At 36.3% G+C, this 12,693-nt stretch overlaps 1 protein-coding gene across 1 annotated transcript in view; it reads right to left on the bottom strand.

Moving 5' to 3' along the window:
• The window catches only part of LOC134750458 (attractin-like protein 1), a 31,728-nt gene extending 28,340 nt beyond the window's left edge, over positions 1 to 3,388 (bottom strand). The window contains exon 1 of the mRNA XM_063685617.1: positions 3,002 to 3,388. Coding sequence (XP_063541687.1) covers positions 3,002 to 3,234 — 233 coding nt within the window. The 5' untranslated portion in view covers positions 3,235 to 3,388. The remainder of the gene's footprint in view (positions 1 to 3,001) is intronic.
• Positions 3,389 to 12,693: the final 9,305 nt, after the last annotated feature.

Raw genomic sequence — 12,693 nt, 5'->3', positions numbered from 1 at the left:
AAACCTTCCTCTTGAATCACTCTATCTATTTAAAAAACTGCATCAAAATCCGTTGCGTAGTTTTAAAGAGCTAAGCATACATAAGGACAGACAGCAGAAAGTGACTTTGTTTTATACTATGTAGTGATAATTAGGTTTATTTGTCTTAGAATTGCACTTTTTGGCTTATTGACATACTAAAGATAAACAATTGTAACTAATGACCTACTTTAAACCCTATATCCACAAGATAAGATTCAAATTCCATTGTCAACAATAACTCTAAGTAAGATGATAGTTGATAAGATGGAAAGTTGCAATAAAATGGCATAATTATGTATTTAGCAATGTAGGAGACTTAAGCTCTTCTTAAACAATTGTATATTAAATGCTCATTAGCATAAGACAATGGGATGGACAGCTGTTACAGTAATAACATTAAAATACAATGTTGTAAACAATTTTGACAAAAATAGAAAAGTGTATAGAGTACATGTTATGACGAAGTGATAGAGAGGACACTGTATGATTTCATTGTCTGAACAAGAGTGAAGGTCTCCATTTCAGCTTGGGCAATAATCGTTTTATATGTCCGGCAGGTCCGGCTGTCCAACTGTTCTCCTCTACGAAATTTGGTGCGTGGTGAGCAAATAGATTCTATTAATTATATAATCGTTAAAGGTTTGACAAAGTGGTAGGCCCTCTGGTGATTCAAGAATATAATATAAAAAATAATATGCATTGCAATTCGGTTATATATTTTGTACATTCATTCAGAATGGATTTTTTTTATTCATCACCGAAAAGTGTCAAAATGGGGCCAAAAATGTATGCCGATAAAATTTTTGGGCAGAGGCTAGTGACACATATAACTATGTTTTTATATGCCTTAACCTTCTAAAGCCCAGCCATACTAGAAAAAAAAACTAAATTTGCCAGTGAAATTTAAACTTAACACCTTAAGATAATCCATACTTAATATTATAAATGTGAAATTGTGTCTGTCTGTCTGTATGTTACCTCTTCATGCTTAAACTGCTGAACCAATTCAGTTGAAATTTGGTATAGTTAGTTTGAGTTCCGGGGAAGGACAGAGTAGTTTTTATGCCAGAAGTCATCCTTTAAAGGATTGAAAAAGGGGGGGGGGGGGGGGGAAGGTGAAAGTTTGTATGGGGAATCGATAAAAAGCAGATTGGATAAAAAATAAGCTACCCAAATTACTAACTCCATGCAGACAAAGTCGCGGGAAAAAGCTAGTAGGTGCAAGTAGTATTAAGTAGAGTAAGGTAATAAGTAGAGATGCTTCCTACCCACACTGCGGCACGGAGGAGACTTACTAGCATAATGTTATATATACGCAGCAACATGATATAGTGCATTCCGTAGAGATAAATGAGATGAGAGTGAACTGAAGGATGTTGAACTATTTGATGTTCTTGTGTTGTGCAGGAGAACAAGAAGATTGGAGAATAGCGTGGGTATGCCGCCGGTATAGTAACATGCAGCTCCAACTCCAGGGAGTTGGGGTGAATAAATGCAACAAGCAATCAGGGCTCGGAACCGGTTTTATTGAAAAAACCCGAAATAGCCCAATATTTTTAATTATTTTATGCTCATTACGTAGGCACAGAATAACTACTACCGTACTACCGTACAGAAAATTCACTCCTTCACAAAAGCCAGATTTAGGTACAAAATTATACCTACACTCGCCGCCTGCAAGCAAAATTGAAACTTATAACCGCGCACGAACCGTGAATCTTCTTTGCGCGCCGCAGTTTTATGACCGAGCTGCGAGTGTCGGCACGGGGTTGTCACTTGACAAGTTTTTGTACCTATACCTACTGATTTATTATTTTTAAGATAAATATGTAGGAATTACAAACGTAAACATAAAATTTTTAGCCAGAGATAGTATATCTGATTCCTTTGAAAATATGTCGGTCAATGTAGTCCGGAATTAAAAAAAAAATGTTTTTTCTGCTTCCTTGTTCTTCCGTTTATTCAGACATCCGTAAACAGAACATTATCTTTTATAAAGATTAGATCGCGATTTAGGTTTCGAAGCCATTGCGTATTTTCAATTTTGCGCGAGCGGCAGCCCACTGCCATACACCTGCCCGGGCGGTGCGCCGGCTAAATATACCTAAACTGCGCAGTGACACCCCCCTGACGTAGGACTGAATCATATATTTAGGTAACAACTTCGTGTTATTAGATTGTCCCATTAAAAATGAAATATAATAAACCAAAGAACAAAAAAGAATGTGAAGAAAAAACCGGTTCCGAGCCTTGCAAGCACTCAACAGCCCGCCTGTTTTGGGTCGACCATTCCTACACTACATCTAATAAGGATAGGGAAACAATTCTTAAAAATGATTGTAATATTTTTGATTTAGTTCCACTTTTCATTGATTATTTGCATACATTTTAAGCAATATCTAAGCAATCTGTACAAAAAAGTGGGTTCTGTATAAATTTAAACTGCATGAGGTGTCCTTTATTTAATGGTTATTAGATAAATATGTATTTCACAATAAGATTCATTTAGTTATTATGTAGTATATCAGACACCTGTACAGACTAGATTTCTAGACTAGCCTATACTTGTAGCTATCAGGATGCTACAAATAATCCTTAGTCTAAATACATTCAATTGGATCAGTCATGAGTCATGACATCATTTTGGCTTTTCAATAGACTGTTTACTGCTAATCAGTGACTAAAATCAGCTGCAAACAACAATCGCCACCTAAAACTAACAGGACATTCTCGTTTGCACTGTGCTGTAAGGAAAACATCGAAGAAATAATACGTCACTAAAGACTTATTGCGTCGACTGATTCGCGGCCTTCACGAGCTCAGAGGCACACGAGAAGCCAAAGAACATAATTGGATAATCCCCCAGGCGCTTTCTATTGTAAATCTACATGTTTTGAGTGACCACTGGTAGTCCGAAATGGGTCATCGAACTGAGTCCCGTTGCGTTTCACGTACTTGTCAAGACACTTGTGCTACTTACTTGATTTTCCCTCCGCAGTACTGGCATTCTGGACCTTGCCAGCCCTCTTTACACACACAGGTTTCGTTTTTACACTCTCCATTTATGCAGTTATGGTTACTACACCTAGCGAGTGCATCATTACAAAACAATAACACTATGAGTACTGAACACAGGAACGGCGAGAACCATGAGAATTTTCGTCTGTATTTAGATTTAAACAGAAATAAGAACATTTGTAGCGACTCTACCATTTTGATGTAAGCATTTTCAACGAATTTTGTTAGCGCGGACGTAAAGCGGGTCCTATGTCGTGTAGTTTTCGTACGGTACTAAGTATGGGGTTGGCATGCGCAAATTGAGTTTACCCCAATAACGTTTCTGTCATTTGATTGTCAGTTCCCAAATCAAACTGAAAATGAAACGCTAGTAAAATCACAGAAAACAAGTACCTTAAAGAAAGGAATTTACTGCGGTACGGTATGAAACACTTACTTATTTATGTTTATTTCTGCCTTAATATTGGTTTTATTATTTCATCTCGGCTATAAAACACAAGGTTAAAATTACAACAGAAACTTTTTTACCCCTACGTACTAAAATCTTATCCTTTTTATGATTTCGTGACGAAAGAATGTAAATTTAATTTAATAACTACAAAGAAAGCATCCTAAGTTTTACTCAGCTCCAAAATAAATATTTTATCATGGCAATACGACAGTTGACATTTCAGTGCTGCCAGTTTATAGCTGTGTTTTTCTAACCAAAATGCAAAAAAAAGAAAAACTACAACATGAAAAAAACTAAATAATTGTTAATCCGATAATAAACATTTGCTATGCTTAAAACTAATGAATTTATGAATGTTTCACATCAAGCTAGCATTGCTTCAAGTAAGTACTAATTGACAAGTGTAGCCTGCGCTCATAAGATGGCGCCAGTAGGAACAGTTAAAACTATTTTGTCACTGTAATGTTGTAAGTGTGTTTTGAATTAGGATACTTTAGATGTCACTAGCAGTCTCAATATAAATTCTTAAAGAAAATGTATTTTTGTTTATTATTATTATAAAAATGTAAATTATATATTATGTACTAAGTCACGTCTGATAAGTATTGCTGCTATACCTATCTCTCGCGTCCTATGATGGTCCCCAACCACGTTGTGTTTATTTTAACCCACCTGTTCCCAGTAACCCCACTTGAGCCAAAATAGAGCAGTAGAAGTTTTGTGAGTATATTTTTTTTCTAATAAACCTATTATTGATTGTCAACTCAGCGTTCTAATATTTTCCCCAGCAAGTCATTATTTTTCTCGGCCAGCAAAAAGACAATGGTTTAAGAAAAATGACTCCTGTGACGCAAGATGTTTTTTTGCAGTACTTTTTACGTTAATGATTTTTCGCTCCACCCAGCACTTTCTTTGGAAAGTTACTTAACTACTATTAAAAACTGAATGGTAAATGAAAAAAAGGGTTTTGATGTTGATAATAGTAAAACCAGTAGAAAGCCAGCAGCTTTAACGTTATTTTACAGTATATAATTATGGTGCTACTTTACCGCACTAGTGCGATTATTAGCACATTACGTAAATGATGTACTGTAAAACTTTGTGCGATACTTGTGCGAATAGGTAATTCGCAACTCGTGTCGATTTAAAACACTCCCCTCGGTCGTGTTTCAATTTATCGCCACTCGTTACGAATTTCCTATTTTTCGTACTTGTATTGTATCGTAATCTCCATTAAGTCACCCTTACCTAATCAGACGTGACTCTTGTTCTTGCGACCAATTTCAATTTCACAATATTTAGGTATTTATTTGCATAAATAAGGGTACAACAGGTAGTATACAAAACGAGATGCGGTCCTCTAATATGGTAGGGGAGCCCAAGAAGAGATTTTTGTAGTTACTAGAGCGTGCCAGAATAAGATATAAAGCGATATCTTGCTACTTGCTACCCGTGGAGTCTACCTTAACTACTGTTAGCCGTCTATATTGGTCTGTTGGTTGGTGGGGGGTTGGTGGGCAGCTAATAAAATCGTTAGAGTTAGACCAAGATAATTCTGCACCGATTTTGATAGCACACGCAGTGCAGGTGTTATTTTATACAACATAATTTCATAGAAGTTTGACGTTTAAAATAACACATGCACTGCGTGTCCTATCAAAATCGCTGCAGACTTATCTTGGCCTAACTCTAAGTAGGTAGATAGTGGATTTGGTAGTTTATCCACGTTGATGCTATAATTGTGCATTTTTTTAATATGACGGTTATCTACTACAAGATTTTCACATTGTAACCGTCAGATTAATGGTGCGGCCAGACATGTAGGGATTCGCCGAATGCCGAGCTGATTATTTCAAAGAAAAAAAGAACTTTTTGGAATGTATGCGAATGTCTGGCCGCATGTTTATTTATTTATTTATCTATCGACACACAATTAAAACTAGAAATGAAGATGTATAAAAATACCATAAAATGTAGGTATTTATATCATTTTGACCCATGTTCTTTCACTGATATGCGTTAAAATTGTTAAATAACAAACGAGACCGTAAACGCCATCTATTCGAGAGTAGGCCAAAGATAGTGGCGCTATCTGTTTGAGAATCAAATTTTCTTGATTTTCGAGGCACGTTTTTTCCTTAGACTGTATCTTTGATACAACTTAGAGCATTTAGTAACTAGAGACGCCTTATATGTCATTTTCTGTACAAAACATTCTAGCGATTTTTGCGGAGGAGAGGTACAGTCGCCATCAGATATATCGGAGCGGCCGAGGTGCTCAAAAATATCTGAACACGCACTCTAACGCCTTGACAATAGAGGCGTGTTCAGATATTTGTGAGCGCCTCGGCCGCTCCGATATATATCTGATGGCGACTGTACGTCAAATGTATGCTATTTGTACGTAACGTAACGTACAAAAAGCCATGTCAGATACGCTCCAAGAACTACAAAAATCCCCTCTTGGGCTCCCCTACCATAAGCGTGTTCTCTGTCACACTTTTTGGCCGCAGTGTTGCTAGAGTAAAAATATGTGACGTTTCCGTGACATCGATAGTATGGATGGTATAGAAAGGATGCCAATCTCTTATGGCAGAATTGTTGCAAAAGTGACCGCTTTCAGCTTTAAATAATAGTTCCTAATCTCTCCGGTGGCGCTAGTTAGGCTCGGGGACATGAGTATAACATGAACCATATAAGGCAACAAATAACCCGACTAAATTACGTAGTTTGTTTTTGGTAGTATTTCGGTGTATGGTGGCGCCGCCTAATTACTGTTTTTTGATGGACACTTTTCATACATAGAGATTTGGCTCCTTTATATAGTCTCCATGATCGATAGCTGTTAACGCGCGGTCGCGCGTTTCGCGTGCGCCGTGGAAAAACACCGCCAAAGCTTAAGGGACATTTATCTAAAACTCTATTTAGTACTAAAAAATCTCGTGACTACTAAGCTAACTATGCATGGCATTTGCAATGACAAATTGTGGCAATGCCATCATTAATGTCAAATTTCTATGAACATGAAAACATGACATTTATACACCCTCATTTTGTTCTGTTTAGTGTTCAGTCGGTACAAAGTTAGCTTACACGGACTTGACGGACTCAACTTAAAGCGATTTGATAAACCGGCCAAGAGTAGGACTCGCGCACGAAGGGTTCCGTACCATTACGTAAAAACGGCAATAAAAATCGTTTGTTGTATGGGAGCCCCACTTAAATATTTACTTTATTCTGTTTTTAACTTATTAGTATTTGTTGTTATAGCGGCAACAGAAATACCTTACATCATCTGTGAAAATTAGAACTGTCTAGCTATCACGGTTAATGAGATACAGCCTGGTGACAGGTGGTGACAGACGGACAGACGGAGAGACAGACAGACAGTGGAGTCTTAGTAATAGGGTCCCGTTTTTACCCTTTGGGTACGGAACCCTAAAAATGAAACAAATGCAATAAATAATCCACTATATATCGGTTGGTTTAAATGCCATTTGAAAACATGGGTCAATTTCCCATAGAGAATTTGAATTTTGCGTCTCTTTCTACTCAGAATCTGTTTGCCAGACTATAAACAAATAACAATAACAATTAAAAAACAATAGGTACACGAAAATTTAGGTACTTATAGTTGGTCAAACCAAATTGTCAAGAACAAAATAACTATACTCATCCTTTTCTTTTGGGCAGTACTAGTGTAAGACAAATATAGTATGATTCTCTTTGTCTATGTTTGAAATGAGACAGTCCTTTGACAAACTATATACATCCATACTTATCCATACTAATATTATAAATGCGAAAGTCTGTCTGTCTGTTTTTCTGTCTGTGTGTTCCCTTTCACGCTTAAACCGCTGAATCGATTTAGATGAAATTTGGATAGAGATAGGTTGAGTCCCTGAAAGGACATAGGATAGTTTTTATCCCGAAAATCATCCCTTAAGAAAGTAAAAAGCGGGTTGGAATTGAGATAATTAATGTAGTGCCTGCTAATTTGTGTGCATAATATGCTTAAATTGAATGATTGCTATGAGAATTTTTCCAGGCGCTATACTTTATTATTATTCATTTATTTTCATGACACGGTACATAGGTGTTACATTGAAATATTACTGCCAAACTGCGAAACAGTTTGATGGCAGTTAGTTAATTGAGCTCTTGTAATACATTTGTGTCAATTAAATATAAACAGTTTGTGCTATTTTAACTTAATAACTAGCATGCAAATATTACTTATACTTAATTACTTTAGCTGCTGTTACTAAGTCCACGCAGACGAAGTCGCGGGCAAAAGCTAGTAATATATAAAAAAAGAAAGGCGTTTTAAATAATTAGGTATAGTGCCGTATGTATAGGTACTACATTCTGTCGATGCAACTGTGTAAAAAAGTAATTTTAATCCGCTTCACAACTTACGACGTCCGTTTCCTTTCCAAAAAATCGAAAAATTAACGACAGTAAAAACTGATACCACCATGAATATTACACTATATTATTATTATATTTTTATTATTATATTATGATACTATCATGAATATTAGGTATACGTAAGTATGTTACATTTCCGACAAAACACTTTCCTGAGAATTTGGTGGTTAACATTCAACCCAATAATTGTCTCCCTAAACATGTCAAACTACAATATATGTCTTCAATCCAAAAGGGCGTATCTCCATACAAGTTTTATATGACATACGGCATTTTATTCTAAGAAGGTTACACGTCTACCACATGTCCTAGAGACCGCATTACCTTAATACTTTTTTTTTTTTTTTTAATTTATTTCATGAACCAATACCTCAATACTGGTAACCCGGTGTGGCCAGTGTCGAAAAAAGAACTGTGCTCGTCAACCAAATGTCGCAGTCCTATTTTATGCGTGAAATACGGAAGCGTCGGTAGTCTGACTGTGATCCGAGCAGATCCGAGTGTGTCCGAGTTATCGAGCGGTACACCCCACCTTACACACTTACACCTTAAAGTTTATAGTCTAACCTGTAAAGTTAAAGCGATATCTCTTTCTTGCTCTTACTTATGGGTGCGTCACACACGCAACGCTTTTTATAAGCTCTCGTACTAATGGGGCCTTATGGTTAATTCTTTTTAATTTAATTTTTTATTAATGTTAATATTGTCTTCGGTTACCGCGATAGTTACTCATGAAATAAAACTATGAAAACGGATTATATCATATGTCGGGCAGACGAAACGGAGCATTTTCACTCGGGTGAAGGAACACAGCTGATGTCAAGCACCGTCGACCTAGGTCTGCAGTCTGTGAGCATGCCATGGATAAAGCCAATCACTCAATCAAGTTTTATAAGCCTCTGGTTCTTGCCAAGGAGAAGCGATACATACCCAGAATGCTGCGCGAGGCCATTGAGATAAAGAAATATCCAAACTTTAATAGGGAAGATGGCTTTTCTCTACCACCAGCTTGGGATCCTGTAGTCCATCGGATAAAGGAGCAAGCGAGACATAGACTGTGAGACCTTAGTGTTGGATGATGTTGGATATTATGAGTATAATATGTTTTGAAAAGATGTGTCCCGCCGAGTTTGTTGCCGGTCCCATATTGGGATACCCTCCTACAATTTAGGAGGGAATTAAATCTTCTCGGGTCCGAGGTGTAGGGTTGGAGCCGGCGTAGTTTTTATCGCGTTTATATATATCTTTACTTGAAAATAATTGTAGTGTATAACTAGCCTTATGAACCGATTGTGCATGTACAACCAGCCTTATAGTTTATAGTCTATGATGGTTCCGTCCGTCCGTCTTCATAGTTTTATCAATGTTATTTTATATTTTTCATTTTATATTTTTGTAATGTGCTAAAATATGGGTTTTTAAGACCTGAAATAAATGTAATTTTTTTAAATCTATTTTTATCCTTTTGTACGTGGGTACTTTTGCACATTGTATTTTTTCCTCGGTCACCCGACCACGAACGCTGTAAAGGGTTCGAAACGTCGGGATGTATTATACATTTAATATACGCGATATAATCCGATTTCATTAGATTTATTTCATGAGTACCTAACTATCGCGGTAACCGAAAACAATAATAGGCTTTTTGATAACAAAACCGATGTATGGAGTGAGCACTCTATGTCTTCTTTTAATTATCATTGGTGGTGCACACAATAAAAATGTGTGATTTACGGCAAATGATGATGATGGGATTTCCTTTTGCAGTTTCTCCTTTTGACTCGCATATTAATTTAAGAAGGGAGCCAATCGAATTTTCGATGCAAAATTTTGACTTCTGCAAGTTGCAGAACTTATTAAGCGAGGTTTAGACTAGCAAGAACGTGCATGCAATTTTCCACCAATTTTCATTACATTGCGGTATCTGATAAATTTTTTGAATGCAGTTTACCTTAGTAGTCAGCAATGTAACGTAAATTGCATGCAAGTTCTTGCTAATCTAAACCTCGCTTTAAAGAACATTCTTAAAATTTCCGAGAATTACTGGAAACTCAGAAAATGAACATGCAAATCTCCACTTAGAAAGTTCCCGTTCAGATTAGGGATTATTAATTTATTACCTATTCAATGTCCTTAACCGTTGACTACTGTTTCATTTAATGTTTACTTCACTCATTTGCGTCTATTTCAAGTGTCTTAGAGTTAGACCAAGAAAAGTGCAACGATTTTGATAGCACACGCAGTGCGTTATTTTAAACGCCAAACTTCTATGAAATTATGACGTATAAATAACACTTGTACTGCGTGTGCTGTCAAAATCGTTACAGACTTTTCTTGGTATAACTAGAAATCAAAACTTCGAAAGAAAGTTTGGCAATATACAGAAAAAAAAACCGAAAACATTTTGTGGAATTTTGCAAATTTTAAAAATTCTTTCTTACATTTGATAGTCGGACTACCGGTACAGCCGTGTGTCCACGTCCACCTATTAGCAGTTGGAATTGACAAGTAACGTGACCGCAAATTGTAGGTTCCCGCGGCTCTTTCAACATCAGTTAGGTACAGTTCGATAAGATGTACAAATGGGGATGTCAGCTGCTCCCATTAGGAATTTGTACTGTTTGAGCCGTATTCTTTTAATATTTTATGTTGTTGTTAAGAGGCCGGTGTCGATTTTGGAGCAAAAATGTAAAATTGATAGATTTAGTCGTTGAAATTATACACGTTTTGATACGTAATATCTAACTAACAAGTATTGGTTTCTATTAGCACGTCTTCTCATCTTGCCTTTTAATAATGAGTCCGCGAGCGTGCGTCACCGGTAATATATGAACAGAAGGGGCAGTTTTGAAAAATTCGTCAAAAAATTATGGTGGTAAATTGTACAAATTGATGTATAAGAATAGTTTCAGAAAATGTTGTAGATTGTTTAAGTATCAAAATTACGTTGAAATTATGTCGATTTTCTGAGAAATTGTCACTTGTTTTGAAGTAATTTCTGGAGAAAAATGATTTCGTCTAACTTTCATTTACTTCAAAGTCATAATAATAAAAATGTAGTCTGTAAAAGGTGGAGTACAGGATATGTGTAATACAAAATTACCATGTTTAGCCGTCCAAACTTTACGAAATTTACAAATAATAGCGACAAAATCAGTGCTTTACGCGCGTTTACCTAAACGTCCATCAGAAAAAAATCATTACTAATTTAGTGAGTCTGTTAAAAAAAAGATCTAATAAAAGATAAGATAAGAAGACGTGCTAATAGAAACTAGTACTTATTATTTCAATTAGGTAACAAAAGGTGTACAATTTCACCGACTAAATCTATCAATTTTACATTTTTGCGACTAAAATCGACACCGGCCTCTTAATAGGACTTAGGATTTCCTTACAAAGACTTATTTTTCTTTAGAAATGCTATCGCCACTCAGCTACACTATAAACCTTTTTAAGTAGGGTTCCCATACAACAAACATGATTTTTTTGCCGTTTTTTGCGTAATGGTACTTTTCGTTTCGTGCGCGAGTCCGAATCGCACTTGGCCGGTTTTTTGTATGCCAGTACCATTTGGTCCCAAGGTCGCGGTTTACAAAAAAACTGGTTAAAAACAGCCAGTATCCTGACCAACATAACTTTGCTATCCACCAAATGGCAGTAATGGCACCCACGAATTAATTGTACAAAAATCCGTAGCAACATCCAAGATTCAACGGTAAAGTTAAAATGGTATTTTGAAATGAACAGGCATCGTATTTCGAACACATGTCAAATTCACTAAAGAAAGCCAGTAACGACCAGTATCATTGTGAACTCCAAATACGAATATTTAGTACGGATGTCCAGGTCAACACTTAAAATGGATTTTTGAGGCAACTGATTGGTCAATGGGAATACAAAGCCAGGTTTGAGGCTGTATTTTGGTTATGTTTGTTGCTATTTTTGTAAGGGGATAAAAGTAATGTGTATGTCGCGGGTTCGTCGAACTGTTTAGTTTATCTGTAATGAATAAGTTGTTTTTTCTTAAATAAAATAGGTTTATGAATACATCCTTACTTGAGTAAAGATATAGTCTACTCAATTTTGGACCTCTGGGCTCTTAAAGAAGACAAATTGTGGCTAGACTAGAGAGTGCGGTATTAAGGTTTATAATAAATTTCTAGGACTTTTTATAGTCGTAGGTAATAGTCAATTGCGTACATAGGTAATCTTCCCCATCGATAGTTACCGATTATGGTACCTATAGGTACCTATAGTACCTAGCGATGGCGTATGGCGTAAGTAGGTATTTGATCACATAAGATAATCTCAATCAGTTGTACTCTATACTAAAATACTATACACAATATACCATTTAAACTTATACACATAAAGAATCCCAAGTAGGCAGGCAACAAGAAATACCATATTGCCACTGCCACAAACCAATAAAGAATTGTATGTAAGAACACTATCAAAATAACGAAACCCTATTGGCCGCCGAAAATCTACCTGGCATTCTAAACACCCATTGCTCAAATCTAAACTAAAAAAAACAACTCAATACATTGCCAGAAAATGGCGCTAGCGTCAACAGATACGTAAAATTAGTACGCGCTAAATGTAGTTCCATTTTCGGCCACACGATCAGATAACTTTGTGTTGCATACTTAGACGTTTTATTTCAAGAAAGCGTGTATTTTTATTAAAATGCGACTTTAAATATAGAAAAATAGGGTCTAAGTTTGATTGAGAGGTAGATTCGACGCTGGCGCACCACCGGAGAGGGCCCG

The sequence above is a fragment of the Cydia strobilella genome, chromosome 20 (assembly GCF_947568885.1).
Source record: "Cydia strobilella chromosome 20, ilCydStro3.1, whole genome shotgun sequence".
Taxonomy (NCBI): domain Eukaryota; kingdom Metazoa; phylum Arthropoda; class Insecta; order Lepidoptera; family Tortricidae; genus Cydia; species Cydia strobilella.
Note: the sequence above shows the minus strand (reverse complement) of the source record. Positions and strands in the feature narration are given on the sequence as shown.